At 33.8% G+C, this 22172-nt stretch overlaps 1 protein-coding gene across 2 annotated transcripts in view; it reads left to right on the top strand.

Annotated features, from left to right (window-relative positions):
* Positions 1-1992: 1992 nt before the first annotated feature.
* The window catches only part of LOC103544397 (scavenger receptor cysteine-rich type 1 protein M160-like), a 54578-nt gene continuing 34398 nt past the window's right edge, over positions 1993-22172 (top strand). For both annotated transcript variants that reach the window (XM_070619021.1, XM_070619022.1), the window contains exons 1-5: positions 1993-2183; positions 5451-5543; positions 11986-12306; positions 13857-14177; positions 20938-21258. In XM_070619021.1, the coding sequence (XP_070475122.1) occupies positions 2153-2183; positions 5451-5543; positions 11986-12306; positions 13857-14177; positions 20938-21258 (1087 nt within the window). In that variant the 5' untranslated portion in view covers positions 1993-2152. The remainder of the gene's footprint in view (positions 2184-5450; positions 5544-11985; positions 12307-13856; positions 14178-20937; positions 21259-22172) is intronic.

Raw genomic sequence — 22172 nt, 5'->3', positions numbered from 1 at the left:
ACATTTATTTTCTCACAGTTCAGAAAATTAGAAGTCCATGATCAAAGTGCTGGCATATTTGGTGTATACTGAGAGCTCTCTTCCTAGCTTGTAGATGGATACCTTCTCAGTGTGTCATCACATGGCTTTTCCTCTGTATGTGTGCAAAAATACAGAGAGCATTCTGGTGTCTCTTCGTCTACTTATAAGGACACCAATTTTATTGGATTGGAGCCCCACCCTTATAACCTCACTTAAACTTATTACCTCCCTAAAGGCCCTATCTCCAAATACAGTCACACTGGGGGTTATAGCTTCAACCTATAAATTTTGGGAGGACTCAATTCAGTACATAATAGTGACTATGGAAACAACGTTGTGAATTTGCCAAGGTAGCATGAGTCAAGTCTTCAAGTGAAACCACAACCCCAGTTGACAACTTGATTACAGCCTTATGAGAGATCCAGCTACTGCCCAAAAGAGAAAGTTATCACATTCGTGATGCCTTCCCATTCCAAAGATAAGAAAGAGACTCAAATATTTAGGTTAGGATCAGCTGCCAAGTGTGTGAGTGAGATAACTTTGGAGACTGGAAATGGAAGAAGCCAAAAACAGAAGCAAATGTGTTGTGGAGGCAGGTCAAAGAACATCAATAGGTTCTGTCAGGTTCTATCAAAGAATAACAATAACCAGGTTTCACTGTTTTGGTTTTAGTTCTCACTTCTGTAGTTCAACGTTCAAGCATTTACCAGCAACAGTTTGCTCTGGATTGTGTCAGCATAAATATCAAAGAAGTGAAAATTTTCCAGTCATCCTGTATTTTGAAATTTTCAAGAAGTTGTGGCTGAGAAACAAGGTATCAGACCAAGTTTCAGTACCCTCCTCTTGTATCCTCCATTCCTTTGATCATATGACTTTGTCCTAGATAGTAAATCATATTTCTCCAATGTCTTGTTTCATTTCAAGCTTTCCTAGAAAAAGTTCTCCCTGTTTTTCTTCTGACTGCTTCTGACTTGAAGCAGTTACCTCTGCTCTGAGAAGATAGAAAGAGACTATGTCAGAGGCACAGCTAGTTCATACCTAGTAAGCCCTAAGATTTAATTAGACTTCTTAATAATACATTTGGTGTTAATTGCAACATAATTTTATTTAACCTTTGTTATGTGGTCTGCCATGTATCCAGGTTGACAAGAAAGGAAAAAGTTTTTGAATTTATCAATGGACATTTATAAGGGCTAAGTTATTTATCTGAAGTCTTTATTTTCTTACATCCTTTTAATTTCTATATGTTAGCTTCATTTTTATTAATCAACCTTCTCCACATGGAAGTATGCTATGAAAAATCTTGACAAGCGCTCTGACAGGCTTGTTGGCTTTTCCTTGGACCTGTCACTGTAATCAGGGAGACATGGGCTTGTAAGAAGATGTGAGCTCTAATTATTAACATATCAAACATGGAGAAGAAAAATAAATTTTCCCAAAGAAGTAGGGTAGGACATACAGGCCCGTGAGAACATAAAACAATAACTGTGAGCTGAGAAGCCATTTCTGGTTTTCTGCCAAATGCTTTAAAAATCATTTAAATTGATGTTTTCCAAACTCATTTGATAACTAAATAGCATTTTCTTTCATATTATCATTAACATTAAAAAATTAATTTTCCAAGGATTTCATTTTAAACATTTTCAAAGATTACCAGAATATTTTCAAATGTGTTTATCCATGCCCATATTATCAGCAAGACTTTCATAGAAAATCCAGCTTTGAGCAATGTAATTTCCCTCTGGGACCTTTAACATAGACTGTTGTTATATGTAAGCTAAAGTAAACAAATCTGGCGATATATTTTTATCCTTTAAATAAATTCCATATAAATCTTTTAACACAAAATATGAATCTTTTTGAAAGTTTATAGTTCCCCTTTTCTGTGGGAGTTTTTAGGCAGATTCTTTAACTTCCTTTGTTGTCCCATATCCTGACATGATAAGGAAGTAACAAGGAAAAACCAACCTCAGCTTTTATAATGACTTCTCCTTTCAAGTACCAGTAGCTCAATTTTAGGGTCTTATTTCCAATGAACAGATCTGTTCGTACATCATGAGCACACCTCTGGGGGCATATATAAGAGGATCCAGGAATCACTTCTTAAGACTCAGGAAGAGAAATTCTCATAATGATGCTTCCTCAAAACTCTTGGCATATTGGTAAGGGTTTGCTTTTATTTTGTTCTGCCATTTGGGAGAGGGTGGATATAGTAGGGGTATGCATGTCAAAAGAGAGATATAAATATCATACAGTAAGGAAAAAATAGAGGGAAAATGAGAAATATAAAAACTATTGGAAGTTTTCTGAAGCTTATAGTAACAGAATGTTGGAGGCAGAACTGAAATCCAAGAAAAGGGAAAATAATTAATAAAGTCAACAAAAGTGTATAATAAAGGCTGGAGATTAGAAGTCACACAAGGATATGAAGTTGTGAAATGAAAAAGTAGTAGAAGTGAGAAACACATATTTATTGTTACCAAATGCCAGCTACTATGTTAAATACTTCATATCATTTCAATTTAATTATCACACGTAATCTATGAAGTAGATATCTTTGTCCCCATTGTTAGATAGAAAATGAACATTTATAAAGACTAACCAATATGTGTAAGGTCATATAGCAAATTCTAAAATGTAATTTAAACCAAAGACTAGCTAAGTCCAAACCCTTGATCTTTCTGCTATAAATTTTAGTAAGGACGAGAAATAAAATGGAAATTATGATGAGAAAACAAAGGACAAATCTTTAATGGACTCTGAAGAGTAAGGACAGAGAAAGAAAAATATAGTTAAGAAATGTTTCAGAATGCATTTGAAATTAGTGAAAATCTTTAAATTTACACTTCATAGACATTTAGTGGAAATAAGGAATGGTGAAGCATTATGGGGCTGAAGGAGGTTTTTTGCTGCATTTGGGACTTATTAGGCTTAAACAGCGTAAAGGCTTTTGAAAATGCAACACTGCTGTTAGTGCTGTGTCTCTATGCCACCACACCAGTGCACCATTACTGAGTCAATTTAAAATTTTGTGACTATTTTGATTATGGTTGAAAACCAGCAAATTTCTAGAAAATCAGCAGACTGTCTCATTTTTTTCAAAGACTCCTTTATGAGGAAGACCTATATAGTTTAAGAGCCATGGCTCGCTCATACCTAGCAAAGTTCAACTTAATGGACTACAGATCTTCATAATTCATGTGTGTTACTTAAAGGGTTACTTTAACCTTTAGCATGTTGTATGTCTTGTCTCTAATTAGAAAATGAACAAGGAAGATGAAAGTTGTGAATTTGGCAAGATGGCATTAGCTATACAGAGGACCACAAGTCTGGCAATAATACTTTAATAGTTGTCTCTCTTCTCTTATCTTCATTACTGCCCTACTTGTTCACATTCTCATCAGTTTTTGCATATGTTGGTATCAGATCATACTAACTAGCCTCCTTACAGCTTGTCTTCTGCTCTAACCACTTATGGATAGCCACTCATAGTTTTCTGGAGGAATTTGGGCGGGCAATATGGCCTCCTAAGATAAACTTACCCATGAGGTTTGACAGAACTAAATATTCCTGTAATTAGGAACTGAAAAATAAGAGGAAAAAAAAGACCAACTTAATAATCATTTTGGACAATGATGGAAAAGAAGGACATTGGGACACTAGTTGTGCATTCCACATCTTTTGTTTCTCCATCTTTGGTTCTATAGGGAGAGTTTTCTAACAGTTTGGGTACTCTTTCTGAGACTGATGGATTATAGTGATTGATGATAGTTATAACAATAATGTATTTTCTCTGGTTATTATCGATTGTTGCAGGAATCCAATTTGGGGTTACTTGTTCTTAGACAAGCCCTCGGGATCAGTTTCAGTCTCAAAGCATCATCTGGAAAAATAAAATGTGAGCCAAAGCAGTGCCACTCCAGGTTAGGGCTCAGAACTCTTAGTGCTTCTCATCCCGCCTTCTTCACAGCCCCAGTTGGTTGGGCCTTTCTCCTACTGGTCCTCCTCTCTGTGCTCTCCTACGGTTTCCATTTTCATTATCTGAAATTAAGTATATTCAGTTTAACTCTTGCTTCATCTTTCCTATAAGTACTAATAAAAATACTATTTAAAATAGTTCTTTAACAATTACAGATTTTCTATACCCCTCAAGTAAATATGATAATGTTTTACACTACCCTTGTGAATTTACCTTTATCCCTGTAAATCCCCATGAATTAATCCTCCTATCTACTTTGAAAGCAATCTTTCTAAAATGTTATTTATCATATCCTGATTAAATTCCTTGAAGTCACTAAATTACTGTCAGAATAAAGTCTTGATCCCTTTGGTTGTATGTTGCTTTTGCCTATCTCAACTTATTCTTTTCCCATATATTAACATATACTTTGCTAGGTGCAGAACTGAGAACAAATTGGAAAGGGAGAGAGAAGTGAGGAAAGTGACAAGATTCTGTAGATAAAATAGTGAGATGAGTTTTTGAGATATAATCAACATTTTGATTTGATACAATTATATACGCAGCAAAATGATTACCCCCATAACATGAGCTAAAATCTCCATCATGTGACATAATTACTATTTCTTTTTTGTGGTGAAAACATTTACAATCTACTCTCTTAGCAACTCTCAGGTACATAGTGCAGTATTACCAAATAATCGCCATGCTGTGCATTAGATCCCCTGAATTTATTCATCTCAAAAAAAAGCTGTAGAAAGAAAGAAAAAAAGGAAAGAGAATGAGAGAGGAAGAGAGAGGGAAGGAAGAAAGTAGGGAGGGAGGAAGAAAGAAAGAAACGGCAGCTATTAAATTAAAAAAAATAGTGAGATGGAAGAAAAGTGGGTAGTTCTGGTAAATCATCATGACGTTAATCAGCAGTGATCATTAGAGTGAGCTACAAATGTTGGCTTGTTTGTACATTCCAGTCCGAAGCCACTGCGTAGAATGCAGGGAAGAATACTTTTAATCATCCTTCTATTCCCATAACAAAGTGTCAAATCTGGTGCATACTTCATACTCAATAAATGAGTAAACGAATGAACAAAGTGGAGTGATAAGGTCAGGAGGAAAAACATGGTAATAAAACTGAGGAGAAGGCAGACCAAAGAGCTGAGAAGTAAAAACAACTAGCCCAAAATACTAATTAAATTACCCCCAAAAAGCCACAAAATAGATTTGGACACAGAATGTAAACTTCTAACATCACATGCTAAAATACCCTGATGTAAACCATGTGGTGGCTTTGCATCACAAACAGGATCTAATCCTGCGACATTTTCCTAGGATAAAAGAAGTTTTTGTGCCATTTTCTTGACAGTTGGAAGAATCCTTTCACCGCTCCTACTCCGTTGTGGGTTTAAATGACTGAAGTCATCCACATTCCTCAGAAAGGCATGGAATTCCATCTCGCTATATTTTGTTCCTACAGGTTTTGGAAGATGCTGCTTTCGTCAGAGTCTTTTGCCCACTGTGGTAGTTTACATCCTGCTCCTGAATTCCTGCTTTCTCACCAGCTGTTTTAGTGAGTTCTGTGAGATGACTACTTTTGGGCTGTCTCTCCTTCACCCGACCTTTTCCCTACTCACTACCCAAAATAACTATTTTGAGGTCAATAGAACATGTGAAAATAATTTTGGAAGTCTCATGGAAAAAATACGGATATATAAACATAGTGTATTTTTGTAACTGGAAAAAGTTAATAAAGATTTGAAAAATACAGAAATCAGAGAGAATTAGACAAAATAAAACATAGGTAATATTAACACCCAGAGAAAAACACACCTCAGAATTTGAAATACCAATTTGTGGTATATTTTTATATGAATATACAATATTTGAGAGAAAGTTAATATTATACTATACTACAAGTTACTATCTGTATAGTTCTTTAACATTTTTATTACATCACATATTCACCTATGATACACAGTTTTATTGACTGTGAATGTTTCCATCACCTGGAAATACTCGAATGATTTAAATAAGACTCTACAGGTGATTATTGAAGTTCTTTCATTAAATTTTATATTTTAATAATCTTGCAAATACGTTATATTTCATAGATCTGACACAGTATCATTAAACAGTAATTATCTAACATGATACAGAAATTATCATTTTTATATGCTTTTCATATTTTCTATAATTTTAATTAATGCCAAAGTTACAGCCTGAATGTATTGTATTGTTTTAAGTGAACATTTTAAATGCTTTTGAGATTGAATCATGATATTAAAATGCTTATTTTAATTAAATTTTTAGTTTTTTCATGTATTTTTAATATTTCTATTTAACATTAGAATAGTATGAAAACAGTATTTCTTCTCATCATATATGTTTCAAATATTTTCCACTCATTTATTTGCTTTTTAAATTGCTTTAAATTCCTTTCTGCTGAATATAATATTTGATTAGACAAAAATGTCCATAACATATATACAATTTATTAACCCACAATGCACAAAATGCACAAAAACCCACCATTCAAACAGGAAACTGGATCTTTGCCAACCTCTTTTTTCTACCAGTTTCCTTCCTCTCTTCACTCTATCTGCCACCACCTCTAGAGGTTACTTCTATCCTGAATGGTGTATTTCTCATTATCTTGCTTACTAATATACTACACATAGATATATTTATAAGTAAATAATGTGTTGTTTAGTTTTGCTTGTCTTAAGCTTTATAAAATATCAAACTGCATTTAGTGTTCTGGGATTACTTTTATTTTTCAATATTATATTTCTAAGTTTCATCTCTGTTGTTACAATAGCTATAGTTAATTTAGTCTTCAGTCACGTAAGTTTACTTCACTCACAATATTCTCTTGTATAAGTAAAAATTCCCAATGAATTTATCTATTATCCTGTCAACAGTCGCTTGGATTGTTTATTACTATTATCAAATGTGCTGGTATAAATATTCTTGTACTACATATCTCTCGTGCATATTTTTAGGAGTTTATCTAAGATCTACAGGTAGTAGTGACATTGCCAGATGCTAGGATGCACGTCTTCAACCTTTCCAAGTAGGATGACTTCCACCCACAATGTATGTGTTTCCTATGATCCAAATCCTCTCTAACATTGAAATATTCAGAGGGCTTTGTTTTGCTAAACTAGAGAGTATAAAGCTATATCATGTTATCTTAATTTTCAGTCTCTAAAATGTTAAAGAGTTTCAGATCTCTTTATGTATTAATGGTCAGGTCTTTTGTTTCCTTCTGTGAAGTGTCTGTTCAAGTCATTTGCTCACTTTGTATGTTTTTATAAATATATGTATTTTTTAAATATAATATAAATACTAATCCATAGTCATAATTTATGTTGTAGATATATTCTCCAAGTTTGGACTTGTCTGTTCGCTTTTTAAATGATGTCTTTTGAAGAGCAGAAGTTCTTAATTAAAGAATCATTTTACTTAATAATTAGTACTCTTTGCATCTTGTTTAAAGAAAAGCTTATTTACCCAAGGTCAAAATGAATATTGCTTTTTACCCTCTAAATGTCATAAGGTGTTGTTTTTCACATATCTGCAAAGATCCAAATTAGATTTTCTAATGCATGAAATAAGACACTAATTTAATTTAATTTCTTCCAAGTAGATAATCTATTTTCCTAGCACAATTTATTGTAGACACTCTTTTTCATGCTAATTTGAATCACTGTCTGTACCCTATATCGTAGTATATGTTGTGTGAAACTCTTTGAAGACAGTCTATTTTCTTCCAATTAGTTGTTGTCTAATTCTACACCGATATCCCACTGTTTTAATTACTCTAGTTTTCTAATATATACTAGACTAGTTTTTATATATACTAGACCATGTACACCAAATTAATTTCATTTGCATATAATTCTTTATAACAGTCCCTTATGATCCTTTTTATTTCTGAGGCATCCATTGTAATGTCTCCTCTGTCATTTCCAAGTTTATTTATTTAATTTTTCTCCCTTTTTTCCCTGTCTAGCTAAGGGTTTGCCAATTTTGCTTATTTTTTTTAAAAAGCCAACTCTTAGTTTTGTTGACTTTTTCTATTGTTTTTCTATTCTCTATTTGATTTATTTCTGCTTTGATCTTTTTATTTTGTTTCTTCTGCTAACTTTGGTTTTAATTTGTTCTTCTTTTTCTAGTTGTAAATGTAAAATTAGGTTGCTTATTTGAGATCTTTCTTCTTTTTTTAATTTAGGCATTTGTCTGTATAAGTTTCCTTTTTAGTATTTCTTTTGCTGCATCATGTAAGGTTTAGTAAGTTGTATGTTCATTTTTATTTGTCTCAAGATATTTGTTAAATTCCCTGTCAATTTCCCCTTTGACCCAATGGTTGCTTAAGAGCGTGTTATTTAGTTTCCACATATTTATGAGTTTTCCTGTTTTCTTACTATTATTGATTTCTAGTATCATTCCATTGTAGTTGGAAAAGATACTTGGTATGATTTCTATCCTTTTAAATTTGTTAAGACTTGTTTTGTGACATAACATTTGATCTATCCTGGAAAATGTTCCATGTGCACTTGAGAAGAATTTGTATTTTTCTGCTGTTGGGTTAAACGTTTTGTATACATAGTATGTTAGGTACATTTGGTCTAGGGTGTTTTTCAAGTCCACTGTTTCTTTACTGATTTTCTGTTTGCATGTTCTATCCTTTATTGAAAGTGGGGTATTGAAGCCTCCTATTATTATTGTGTTGCTGTCTATTTCTCCTTTCAGCTTTGTCAATATTTCTTTTATATATTTAGGTACTCTGATTTGGGGTGCATATGTATTTACAATTATTATATCTTTCTGTTGAATTCATCTTTTGATCATTATTTAATGACCTTCTTTTTCTCTAGATACAGTTTTTAACTTAAAGTCTACTTTATCTGATTTAAGTATAGCCACTCTTGCTTTCTTTGGGTTATCATTTGCATGGAATATCTTTTTCCATTCCTTCACTTTAAGTCTACATGTGTCCTTGAATCTAAAGGGAGTTTCTCATAGACAGCATATAGTTGGAACTAAGTTTCATATCCATTAAGCCACTCTCTATCTTTTTATTGGAAAGTTTAGTCCATTTACATTTAAAATAATTATTGATAAGGGAATGTTTACTGTTGACATTTTGTTAATTGCTTTCTGTTTGTCTTGTAGTTCTTTTGTCTCTCTTCTTTTCTCTTTCTGTCTTCCTTTGTGCTTCTTTTTTTATGTATTGATAGGTTTTGATTCCTTTCTCTTTTTCCTTTATGTAACTTCTATAGGTATTTTCTCTAAGGTTACCAAAGCACTGACATAAAATACCTTAAGTTATACCAGTCTATTTTAAGCTGATATCAACTTAACTTCACTTGGACACAAGAACTCTCATTTTTCCTCTCTTCTTTCCACTTTATATGCTATTGATGTCACAATTACATCTATTTATGTTATGTATCCATTAACATAACCTAGTTATAGTTGTTTTTAATACTTTATCTCTTAATTTTTGTAGTAGAATTAAAAGAGGTTTACCCACCACTCTTATAGTAATACAATATTCTGCTTTGTCCATATATATGCCTCTACCAATGAGTTTCATCCTTTTTTATGCTCTCATGTTACTGTTTAGCAGTCTTCTTTTTAACTTGAAGATCTTCCTTTATAATTCTTGTAAGACAAGTCTATGGTGATAAACTTTCTCAGCTTTCGTTTGTCTGAGAAAGTCTTTTTCTGAAGTCCTCTTCATTTTTGAAGGATAGGTTTGCTGGGTATAATATTCTTCATTAGCACTTTGAATACGTCATCCTACTCCCTTCTGGCCTGCAAGATTTCTGCTGAAAAAAAACCACTAATAGTTCTATGGGGATTCCTTTGTACATAACAAGGTCACTTTTCTCTTGCTGCTTTCAAAATTCTCCCTTTGTCTTTAACTTTTGACAATTTAATTATAATGTGTCCCAGTGTGGGTCTCTTTGAATTCATATTATGTGGTGTTCTTTTCACTTCCTGCATCTAGATATCTATTTCTCACCCCAGGTTTGGGAAGTTTTCAGCCATTATTTCTTTGAATAAGATTTCTGCCCCTTTTTCGCTCTCTTCTCCTTCTGGAACTCCCATAATGCATATTTGGTCCACTTATGATGTCCCCTAAGCTATGTTCACTCTTTTATATCTTTTTTTCTTTTTGTTCCTCTGATTGCATGATTGCCAATGACTTGTCTTTGAATTTGCTAATCTTTCCTTCTGATTGATCTAGTCTGCTGTTAAACTTTGCTACTGAATTTTTCAGTTCACTTATGTATTCTTCAGCTTTATAATTTCTATTTGGTACTTTTTACATTTTCTGTCACTTTCTTAAAAACTCACTTTATTCATACATTCTCTCTTGATCTCAGTGAGTGATCTTATGACCCTATTTTGAATTTCCTGTCAGATAAATCACTTATCTCTGTTTCTGGAGATTTATCTTGTTCTTCTTTTGGAACATGTTTCCATGTTACTTCATTTTACCTGACTCTCCATGTACATTTCTCTGCATTAGATGAAACAGCCACCTTTCCCAGTCGTGAGAGACTGGCCTTGTTTAGGAGATAAATGTCACCAATTAGCCCAGCCAGATATTCTGGGTGCCTCTCAAACCCTTGTGCTTGTCAAACTGCCATCTTTGATCTTATTGACCCCAACAGATTAGAGTTTGTTCAGTCCCATTGATGTCCTGAAGGCAAAGGAAGTGCCCATAGGCCCTTCATGCTCTGGAGGAGTACTAATTGCCTGCTCTATCAACTCCAAGCTACAGGCTAATTGGAAGCCCAACCTTCAGACAGAGGCTGGGAAAGTCAGGACAGTAGACATTCAGTCTAGCCCTTTCAGGGAGAAATATGGATGTGGGTAGGTTTGCCTACTGGCCCTGTGCTGAGTCATGGGAAATATCCACTGGAAGTGCTTATACAACCATTTAAAACCACTTCTTTCTTCTCTTTGTTTCAGAAGGATTTGAAAATGTTCTATGTGTCTCTCTCTTCCTTTTTCCTTCCCCTCTCTTTCTTCCTCTTTATCGCTTGTCTTTCTCCCTTTTCCTCACTTACTCTATCACAGTCCCTCACCACCATCATAGTCATGAAATTCATCACCATAATGTTTCATATTGCAAACTCATGGTTGCTTTAATCTTCTCTTTCCTCAAATCAGTTTGCCAATTAAATTCTAATGTCCGCTACTCAAAAATTTTGCTTGCAAATAGACTTGGGTTAAGGCTAACTCTACTTGGTCTCATGGCTTCAATGACGAAATTGTCCAAGTCATTCTTTGTTTTTTTATTTCAAATTTTCAAGGCAAGGAATATGAATAGTCACTGGTCATCCAAAGGACTGACTCTTCCTGAGGTAGCTGTCTGTTCCAATAACTGTGACTAGGGTAGGTAGTGTAACTTACTACAATCATGGATAACTAAGTCTTCTCCCACAAGGCTTATTTTAGTATGTATTTAAAATATTTGGAGCTAGAAATATCCAAAAGTATTTAATGCTATAGATTTTATTGAGTTGGTTGTAAATGTGAAGATTATTGTGTCAACCGTACAAGATGTTTGCAATTATTAAGTTAAATAATGTAAAATATCTTTTGCAGACATGTGAAATATAATCCTCAGGTATAGATAACTTTGAAACTGACTAGCTAAAGTACTTTCTTGTCATCTTGCTGTGCAAAAGAAAACGTTTCCTTTACTATGGTTTATATTGATGGGAATATCACCAAAAGGAAAATTTCCTTCCTACTCTTGTTACTTTCACTTTAGAATGCAAAATGAGATCGTGCTGTAAAGTGATCTTTAATTTTCTACAGGGAAAAATCCAAGATCATATTTTCATCAAAGCTTTTAACCTCAAATTTCCTCATTTTTTCTAATAACATCATGCAGACTAAATTATCATTATTAGTCTCATCTACTTATATCATTTCTGCTTTCTAGCCTTTGCCACCTCAAATTTGTGTCTCTGTCTTTCTTGCAGATGGAACAGGTCTGGAGTTGAGGCTGACTGGTGGAGACAGTAACTGCTCTGGAAGAGTAGAGGTGAAATTCCATGAAGAGTGGGGGACCGTGTGTGATGATGGTTGGACTACTGCTGAAATAATTGTTGTGTGCAAACAGCTAGGATGTCCATTTTTTATCACCAAATTTGGTCTCGGAAATGCCATGGCTGGACGTGGAAAAATTTGGCTTGATGATGTTTCCTGTTATGGGAATGAATCAGCTCTCTGGGAGTGCCAACACAAGGAATGGGGAAACCATGACTGTAGTCATAGAGAGGATGTTGGTGTAAGCTGTTATGGTAAGAGTCTAACCAGAGTAAGAAGATAAGGTGAGGTAAGGTAAGATCTATCCTCAGGAAGCATTTTCTGGGAGCTGGAGATTTCTATTCAGACTTTAACAATGTCTCTCTGGAAGATGTAAAGAGGTATATTCTACCCTTTTTCTTTCTTCCAAAGTAATGTCTAATTATTGTTCTTTTTTTATAACTACAACTGAGATTAGATAGAAATGAAAAAGGGGCAGACACAGAGAAAGAGCATGCACACTGCAGTTACCAATGTAATTTCTGCTTTATAAAATCTTATTCCCTCTTAACAGAATAAATTTCAACTTAGCATTTTCACTTTGTACTCTCTATCTTGTTGCTGTTTATAATTTCATTTTTATATTTTCACATATTCATTTCTTTGTTTGAAATGATGTATGTAAATTTTTTAGTACATCTTAAGAACTGAAAATATGAGCTCATGTATCCCATCCTTCTTTTCTGCTCCACTCCCACTTAAGTGCTCCCACTAAATTATGAGCTTTATTAGGACAGAAAAAGTAGGTCTTATTTTTTTTTATTTGTATTATTCTTTATATTCATGCAGAAAACATAATTCTAGGGAATAGTACACTGCTGACTTTAGCTGAATTTAATTGTTACATCCTTGAAATTTCACTTTTGGGTGAAATCCAGGAGAAAGACACAATTACTTGAAAATCTTGGGTAGTGGCACTTTCAAACTCAGTATATATCTTTTTGTTTTACACATTCTTGTGTTCTCTAATAAGTTGTATATGAAGAGCAAGATCCAATGATTCATTCTTTTCTTTAACATATACTGACTGCCTATTTTATAAAATATCAAACATAAGCAACTGCCAGTGTTTGATGAGGTTTGGGCACAACAGAGTTGGGAAAACAGAGTTGTTTTCATTTTTAATTTAATTTCATTCAACACTAATTTAATGCTTAATATATATTTAATACTATGCATTATTTAAATAGACACTCAGTAAGTTGTCAGACATAGTTATGGACATGGGCATGATGAGACCTTAACAATGTTCCATGATTCAAAAATCTGTGAGCGTCATTACACTACTTTCTCTTTGGCTCAACCATTTTGCTGTCATTTTGGCTACTATATACTATACTAAAGTAACAATATTCAAATTTAATTTAAATGTTATTTCAAGTAATCCTGGCTAAATTTAAGTACTCTTTTAGTCATTTTATAAATTACATTCATAACCTTAGGAATAGCTTTGATTTAAATGTCTTTTCTCATGTGCTGAAAACACTGAAAGAAAAAATATTTTGTGAAGAACACAATATAGAATAAAATCAAAAAAATAAAGAAGACCGTGCTAATGATTGGGTTTTCACCCTAGGATGCTTCTTTGCCCGTGTATTCATGTTTCCGGAAAAGTCTCCTACACTGTCCCCTTTAAATATTTTTTAATAGACTTCTTTTTGTTCTTGGTAACTTCCTTGATAACAGGGCTATCTTCTAAGGATCCTTTTGATTTCATTTCAGACTCAAATTGGGCCCATTTCTGACATGTCTGTTTTTCTTATAGGTAAAGACAACCTGGGTTTGAGGTTGGTGGATGGAAGCAGCCCCTGTTCAGGGAGACTGGAGGTGAAATACCAAGGACAGTGGGGGACTGTATGTGATGATGGTTGGGACTTGAATGCTGCTGCTGTGGTATGCAGGCAACTGGGATGTCCATCTGCTTTCTTTTTTTCTGGACTTGTTAATAGCCCTGCTACATATAGCCCCATTTGGCTGGATAATATTTCCTGTAATGGCAATGAGTCAGCACTCTGGGATTGTGGTCACCGTGAATGGGGGATACATGACTGCCATCATAATGAGGATGCCACATTGACTTGTTCTGGTAAGATCGCAAGACATCATGTGGAAGAAAGGAACAATTTGTTTGGAAAGAATATGTATGGAAGGAGAAAGGCCAATTATTTCCTGGATAAGAATTTTCTCTGGTTATAAGAAACTTCTGTTACTCTTGAAATTACTCTATTCTGGATTTATCCTAAATGCTTTTTCAAAACTGTTCTTCCTAATAAGTCCAAAGTACACTTGTAGTTTTAATATTTCTTCATCACTTTGCACCATTCCACATGCTGAACAGTCCCTTCTCCTTAAAACCTTTTTCAATGTATTTCTTGACACAACACTATAGTTTTTCCTTCTTTCTCTATGGTCTCTCATTCTTAGTCTTGTTTTACCGCTTCTCTTCTCTTTCCAACTACCAAAACTTGGATTTCATCAGGACTAGGCCCCTGATCTTCTCACTTTAAACTCTCTCCCTCAGCAATCACGTCTACTTTCATAGCTTCAGCTTAACCCATCTCAATTAAAATTTCAGGCCAGATGCCTCTTTAAGAGCTCTAGATACATATATCCATCTGCCTATGATATGTCCAAAATACATCTGAACCTTAACATTTCCAAAAGTAAACTTATTATTCTCTCTCTACTTTTCTTCTAATCTTCCTAAACTCAGTAAATGACACACTCTCCCACTCAGTTGCTCAAGTCATAAATCTAGGGGATCATCTTTAAGTCCGTTTTTTAATCTGTTAGCACCATACATTCATTACATCATCAGACTGAAATGATATATTTAGAACTGCAGGAAGCTACAAAGTTCTTTAATTTCTAAATTTTCTGTCTTCCAATGTCGACAGAGTTCTTCCTACCCAAAGTGGATAATAATCTGAAAGAACCAAAAGTCTTGGAGTAGTTCAAAGTCAAGGAGAATATTTAGATCCTACTATGAAGTCCTTAGAATTCCCCCATTCTCTCTTCTACAAACATCCATACATTTATAAACTCTGATGAGTGCTTTGAAAGAAAGGTACAGAGTGTTATAAGATTACTTAATAAGATTACTGACTCAGTATAGGCATTCAGAATTGGCTTCACTGAGTCCTGAAATATGAGAAGCAATGTTTCCAGGAAAAGCATTTCAGGCAAAGGGGCGAGCACAATGCTCTTAAACTAGGAAAGAACTTGGTGGCTTCCGAGAATAGAAAGAACACTGGTGTGGCTAGAGCTTAATGAGCAAGTTGAATGGTAGTTGATGGGCTGAGGGTTGGAGCAAGAGACTGGGGAGCTTTGTTAAGAGTTTTAAACTTTATCCTAAATGCCAAGGATATTCTTGGGAGAACTTTATACAGATAATTAGTTTTGAAAAGATCTGATTATTAAAGTATGTGGACTAACTGAATGGAGAGTAACTTGATGGGAGCCAAGCTTGGATGCAAAGAAACAAGAAGTTCTTTAAGGAGTCACGATAAAAGATCATGGTGGTTTGGACTAGGGCTATACCAGTAAGATAAAGATAAGTGGATGGGTTTGAATTATATTTACAATGTAGAATTAACTGCACCAGGAAATGTAGATATAAAGATGAAAGAGAAAGAAGAGTAAGAATTCTTCCCAAATTTCTTATGTATGCAATCAGGTGGCTAGTGGTACCATTTGCAAGAAAGATGATGATTTCTGTGTTAGAACATTTCTTAGGTACTTGGGAAATATACAGGTAGATATTCACACTGAGAATTCTCAGAAGAAAGGTATGAACTAGAGATATAAATTGGAAGGTGTCAGCATATCGGTAGTGCTTGAGGCCTTTAAAATTGATAAATTGTTGGGTGGTTTCAAAGGAATTGAAATAGATATATTTTCTTGGTTTGCAAATTTACTATGAAGGCAAATCCCAAGGAGATTCATAAAATATTTTTTGTAATTGCAATATTGTCTACCACATGAACATTTTGTTTAGATTTTTTAAATGCCATGTTTCCTAAAAATTCTATCATTTAACCCAGAATGTCTTTTAATTGTTAAATAGTTTAAAAATATATTTCTCTTCAGGACAAAATGAGGACGTTCAAAGCGCCAGATTACAATTTCAAATATGAGATAATAATACCCTTTATTTTACATAGATTTTTTGTGTTTATTAAACATTACTAAAAATATATCTTCTGATTATGTTTAATAATTTTGGCATATAACACAATATTTTATATATAATCAAATTTTTAAAATTCTGCTTCTGTAGAAGACATGCAGAATATAATTTATTATTCACATTTTACTTTGGGTCCACATGCTTATGGACCCAATGATTTGACCAGATTACTTAAATTTGCCAACATCTTCTGGCTACCTACAATCTGTGAAAGGGATATCAGCAGCAGAATTAGCAACTGTTGATTTTATAGTTTCACTACATTTAAGTGACCTCAAATGCCCCAAAAATGTAAAATAGTATATCAAACTCTTGCCAAAATTTTGAGAAATGAGCTATTCCACTCAGGCAGGTATATTATTCAGGCCTTATTCACTACTAAATTTGTAATAGAATGACACAGAAATAAAGTTCCAAATTATTGTTTTGCAGTTAGAAATATAACTACCAAGTAGATCAGAATGTATTTGATGGCTGGTCAGAATATACATTATAGGAAAATTGATACAGAAATTTATTACGTAACTGTATAATATGTTGAGTGAGAATTAACTAAAAGAAGCTAGGGAAGTAAGTTATAATTAATGATTAACCACTATCATTAAACATAGACAATTTGAAACATCTACAACTTGGAAATATACCTGCTTGAGCGGAAGGGACTGTCATGTTTGCTGAACAAGACTCACACCTGCTAAGCCTGACATTGTCAAAGTCTTGCTACCCGGCTTGCTTTTATCTTGATAACAGGCTGATAATATACTTTTTTCTGTGATCTCCATCTTTTTAGTAAAAAACAACCATACTCTAAATTCTCCGTATAATATGAAATATTACTTTTCTTTTATACCATAATTTAGCCTTTCCCTTTTGAGACTAAAAGCATATCATTGTGATTAGGTTTGCATGGTTCTAAAACATTTTAATTATGCATATACAAATGATGAACCTTTCATTCCATGAAAATTTTATTATGTCCATTTCAAATAGCTCTTTGTGGAGAGCTTGCTTCAACCCTATTTTTCTCCATTGACTGAGGATCATATCATGAAAAGTTTTTAAATTACTTATGTGATTTTGGTACCTGTAAAATACAGCATTTGAGGGCATCCACAGATATTCCCTCAAATCCATTTCCTGGGGGTGTCTGTTTTCCTCCCGGGTACAATAAATCTTAAATGTGTCAGCCAAAAGATTTATGTTGCTTAAGTGAATGAGTACATCATTTGTGTGAATTCTCTTTTTTCTGGAACTGAAAGAACAGTTGTTTTAGTAAAATGAATTGAGAGGACAATATTTTGACATTAGAGCCGTGAGTCTTGAGTCAAGAAGAAATATCCTATGGAAATGAAAGATGCTTTCAGAACCAGGAAGGCTGATTTTCCTTAATCTCATTTACGACCTACACCTCCATCTCTTTTGCAGATGGAAAGGATCTGTAGTTAAAGACGGTGAGTGGAAGCAAAGAATGCAAAGGATTGGTAAACGTCAAAGTCCAGGATCAGTGAGAAACTGTGTCATCAGAACTGGGTTGTTAATAATGTTACTATTGTTTGTAATCAACTGGATTGCCCCACTGTCATCAAGACAAATTTTCATCCTAATGGTGTTTCATCCAAGAAAATCTGGATTTATCACTTATCTTGCTTTTGAAATGAGTCAGCTCTCTGGGGATGCATACACCATGAATGGGGAATAATAATTGTAATCATAAGTAGGCTACTGGGGTGATCTGTTCTGGCAATCTGGTAATACTTTCAACCCATGGAAACCAAAAAAAAGGAAATATGTGTTCAAATTTATCATAATTGTTTATTCTTTAAAAGAGGAAACTAGCAATATCACCCTTAGAATTAATCTCAGGATTTTAGGCTGGTCTGGTTTCTTTTTAACATCTGGAAAGTATTGTTCCATATTATATGGTTTTCATTTTTTCTGTTGAAAAGTGAGCTGTCCTTATTGAATTTTCATCGAAGGTAATCTGTCTTTTTATGTCTCTGGATGCTTTCAAAGTTTTTTTCTATGTCTTTAGTTTCCAATAATTATACCATTATGTGCCTAGACATGGTGTTGTTGTTGTTGTTGTTGTTGTTGTTGCTGTTTTTGTTCTGCTTGGAGTTCAGTGGTGCCTCTTGAATTTTTGGCTATATTTGGAAAGTCTTCTTCATTTTTAGAAAATTCTTAATCATTGTATTTTCAAATATTTCTTCTGCTGAATTCTCTATCTTTTCACTTTCTTGGACTCCAATTACACATATATTAGTTCTTCTTACTCCATCCTCGATGCCTGTTGAAGTATTTTTTATGTATTTTATATACTTTTGACTCTTTCTCTTTGATTCTGTGCGTATCCTACACTACACTAATACTTTATTTTTCTGTGATAAATTTGCTGTTAAACTCATATATTGTGTTCTTAATTTAGTGATTATGTTTTTCAATTCTAGAATCTCTGTTAGGTTTCTTTTATGTTTTTTGTTTCTCTGCCAAAATTCCCAGTCGTGCCTTTTATTTTGTTGGACATATTAAGGATGGTCATATAAAGTCTGTTTCTGGTAATTCAATTACATATACCTCCTGTTGATCTGTGTCTTTTGCTTCTCCTGGTTTTAGAGTATGTTGTCTTCTGATATCTTTATTATTTATGAGACAGTGATAAACATGGTTTACGAAAAATTTTAAAGACAATTGGAGGTCTAGGATAATTTTAAGTTTTTGGCTGAAGGAAATCTCGGAATACCTTAATCCAATCACAGCTAGAGAACATTTGAATACAGGCTTAAGTTCCTACAAAGGCTGGTCTGTTCCTACTCCTTACTCCTAGGAATGTACCCTTTGGGATACCTTCCCAAAGTCTGTGGGTTTACTGAGGTTTCTCCTTCTTGATGGGTTCTGAATTCAGGAAGATTTTACATAAATGGGTATATAAAGATAAAACTTGCCTTATGAGGGGGTTTTGCATATACTTAAAAGTATTTACAAATGATAGATACTTGAAAGAAAAACATAAGTTCCTTTCTTATGTCTACTGAAGAACCATATTTTGAGTTAATATTCCTTATCTAACTCCATGACTATAGAGGCAGAGGCTATTTCTTCTAAAACATATGATACTAGGACAATTCCTTCTTGTGAAAATGCTAATTTTAACTGTAGGCTTATAAACCTACTATATGGCTTCAATAAAACATCTGTTTTTTAATATTCTATGATAATCCCATCATCCACTGAGGTCATATACACATGCAGTAGCAGTGATAAGGATGGTCCTTCTTTCTTTATTTTTTTAAAAAATGTTTTTACCTTTGGATGAATGATAGGATGCCTATTTCCTTAAACAATTCTTGGGTTAGGAAAATATAATTTAATTTATTTAACTGAGATAAATGGGGACAAAAAGCAATTAGAGAGAGAGGATGTATTCTTGGCAGATGGAGGCAAAGACTGAGAGAAGGCCAGGAAATGAAATTCTTCTTCTGAATAATTAGAAATCTTCATAGCTAACATCAGATCTCTTCATAACTGTTAACAAAAACTCCAACAGTTTAGAATAAGGATTGAAATCAGTTCCATTTAAGAAGGCATTTTAATATCTGAATAAATGGCTGTGGCCAAAAAGGGATAAGATCTTTAATTAGATAGTTAATCTACACCTATGTTTACCAACAAATATATTTCTATCACAGTGGGTGAAGATGGACTCAGAATATGTGGTAGCTTTGCAATTTTTCTATCTTTACATCTGTTTATTTCAAGGCTCTTCACTAAGGTAACGTTGTAGTTGTGTTGATTCTAAGGAATGTGGTGATATGTTGTTTCAAATAATACATTAGAGAGAATGCATGCAGAATAGAAGCAAGAGAAAATTATGTGATATTTAAATTAGTGTCTAAAGATATCTTTCTATCTCTTCATTTCATAACTAGAAGTGACCACTGTAGATTTACTTAATGTTAAGATTCCTTTGCATATATATAACAAGAACACAGAGAAAGAGCATTTTGAATAGAGAATTTGGATTAAATCAACAAAGTACTGTAACAAAATGACAAGATGATAATTTACTGCTGGTCACACTTGCTTTCACCTTTGGAAGCTTTATTAGTCATTGGTATCTTTCAAGAGAATAAATCTAAATAAGATGAACTGTTAGAAGCTGTGTTACAAGAAATTGGACTTAAATGCTTGTTTAAATGAAGACTAATGACAATATTGAAATGGGTGAGATGATGATGATATCTCATCCCACTGCCTTTATTTAACACAATTGTAAGTTCTATTATATCCTCTGGCTAGGCGGAGAAGGCAGAGGATGAGAAGATCTCTGTTTCAAGAACAAATGGGCATGATTCTTGGCCCATAATTAGTTGATTCTTACCTCACAATCAGAAAGGGTATTTCCACTCTCTATTGTGCTTAATTCCCCAAACAACAGAGATTATGGTATATTGTCAATATCATACTGTGATCCCTTCCCGGGAAAAAAAATTCTTCTACATTAAACTTGTACAGGGATTTGAAAAGGCAAGGACTAGACATCCATTGAATCTCAAATCAAATTACAATATATTTGTGCTTATTTGGGGAAACAAGATTTGGAGTCTGAAGTGTCTGATCAAAACTTCACTTGAGATTTTTGTTTGTATCTCTGTTTCAGATGGTACTGATCTAGAACTGAGGCTCGTGGGTGGAAGTAACCGCTGTGCTGGGAGAGTAGAGTTGAAAGTACAAGGAAAGTGGGGAACCATATGCCACCATAACTGGAACAATGTTGCTGCTAACGTAGTATGCAAGCAGTTGGGGTGTGGAACAGCACTTCATTTCCCTGGCTTGCCTCATTTTGAATCAGGGTCTGGTACTATATGGCTTGATGATGTCTCCTGCTCTGGTAATGAATCTTTTCTTTGGGACTGCAGACATTCTGGAAGGGTACATTATAATTGTATTCATCAGAAGGATGTGGCTGTGATCTGCTCAGGTAAGACTTACATTTCTATGGTACGTCAGATAAAATATCTCTTTTGGAGAAACAGGAACAAGCCCTGAAGTTACAACCAATTGTGTATGTAGGAATTGACATTTTTCATTTTTCCTCAGGGGATGTTTCTATACCTTCTAGCATATTACATTGTAAATCTCCTATCTTGGGAATGAGGTTTATAATCTCTGACACCATTTTACTTAATTCTGATTGATGCAACAAAATATCCAATCTAGTCAAAATTATTATTAGTCTTCACAAATGCATGATTTATTAATATTCAGTAAAAGTTTTTAAATGTGTACTCTAATTACTTGGTATGTTCAGAGACACACAATATTTTTTTATAATGTCAAAATTAGGCTTATTTTAGCACTTCTTTTCACTAAAATAAACTATTTTCAAACAGTATCTAAAACTTTATGACGTCTTAATTACTTCATACTTTACACTAGTAAAGTTTTTGTCTGTAGCCATTCATTTTCTAGTTTTGAATTCTCATCTACAAGCAATTTTCGCCTTGTTGTTTACTTATAGCTTTGTATGGCCAGGGCTTGAAATATTCCCTAGCATTTATCTCACAACAGTGTTCTATGTTCAAAGATGTAAGAAAACCTGTCCACTCTCTTAGTAAAAGTAAATCTACACCTTCTAATATCCTTATGAAAGAAGAATCTCTAGATATAGAGTCAATTATTTTCCTCTGAAAGTCTCTTTTGTCATGATGGAAGGGGTTTCTTTAGTAAATTATTTTCTTTAGTAGCTGACGCTACTCCACTTGTCTGACACACAAGATGCCTTCATCTAATTTCCTGTAGAGTTTGAGATCAGGCCATAGATTTTAAATAGAGTTTTGCTTAAGTCTAGAAGTGCAGGGAAATGTGCACATAGGAAAACACATATAGGCAGTG

This window comes from Equus przewalskii, chromosome 5, assembly GCF_037783145.1.
Source record: "Equus przewalskii isolate Varuska chromosome 5, EquPr2, whole genome shotgun sequence".
NCBI lineage: Eukaryota > Metazoa > Chordata > Mammalia > Perissodactyla > Equidae > Equus > Equus przewalskii.
This window is presented reverse-complemented; position numbering and strand designations above follow the sequence as displayed.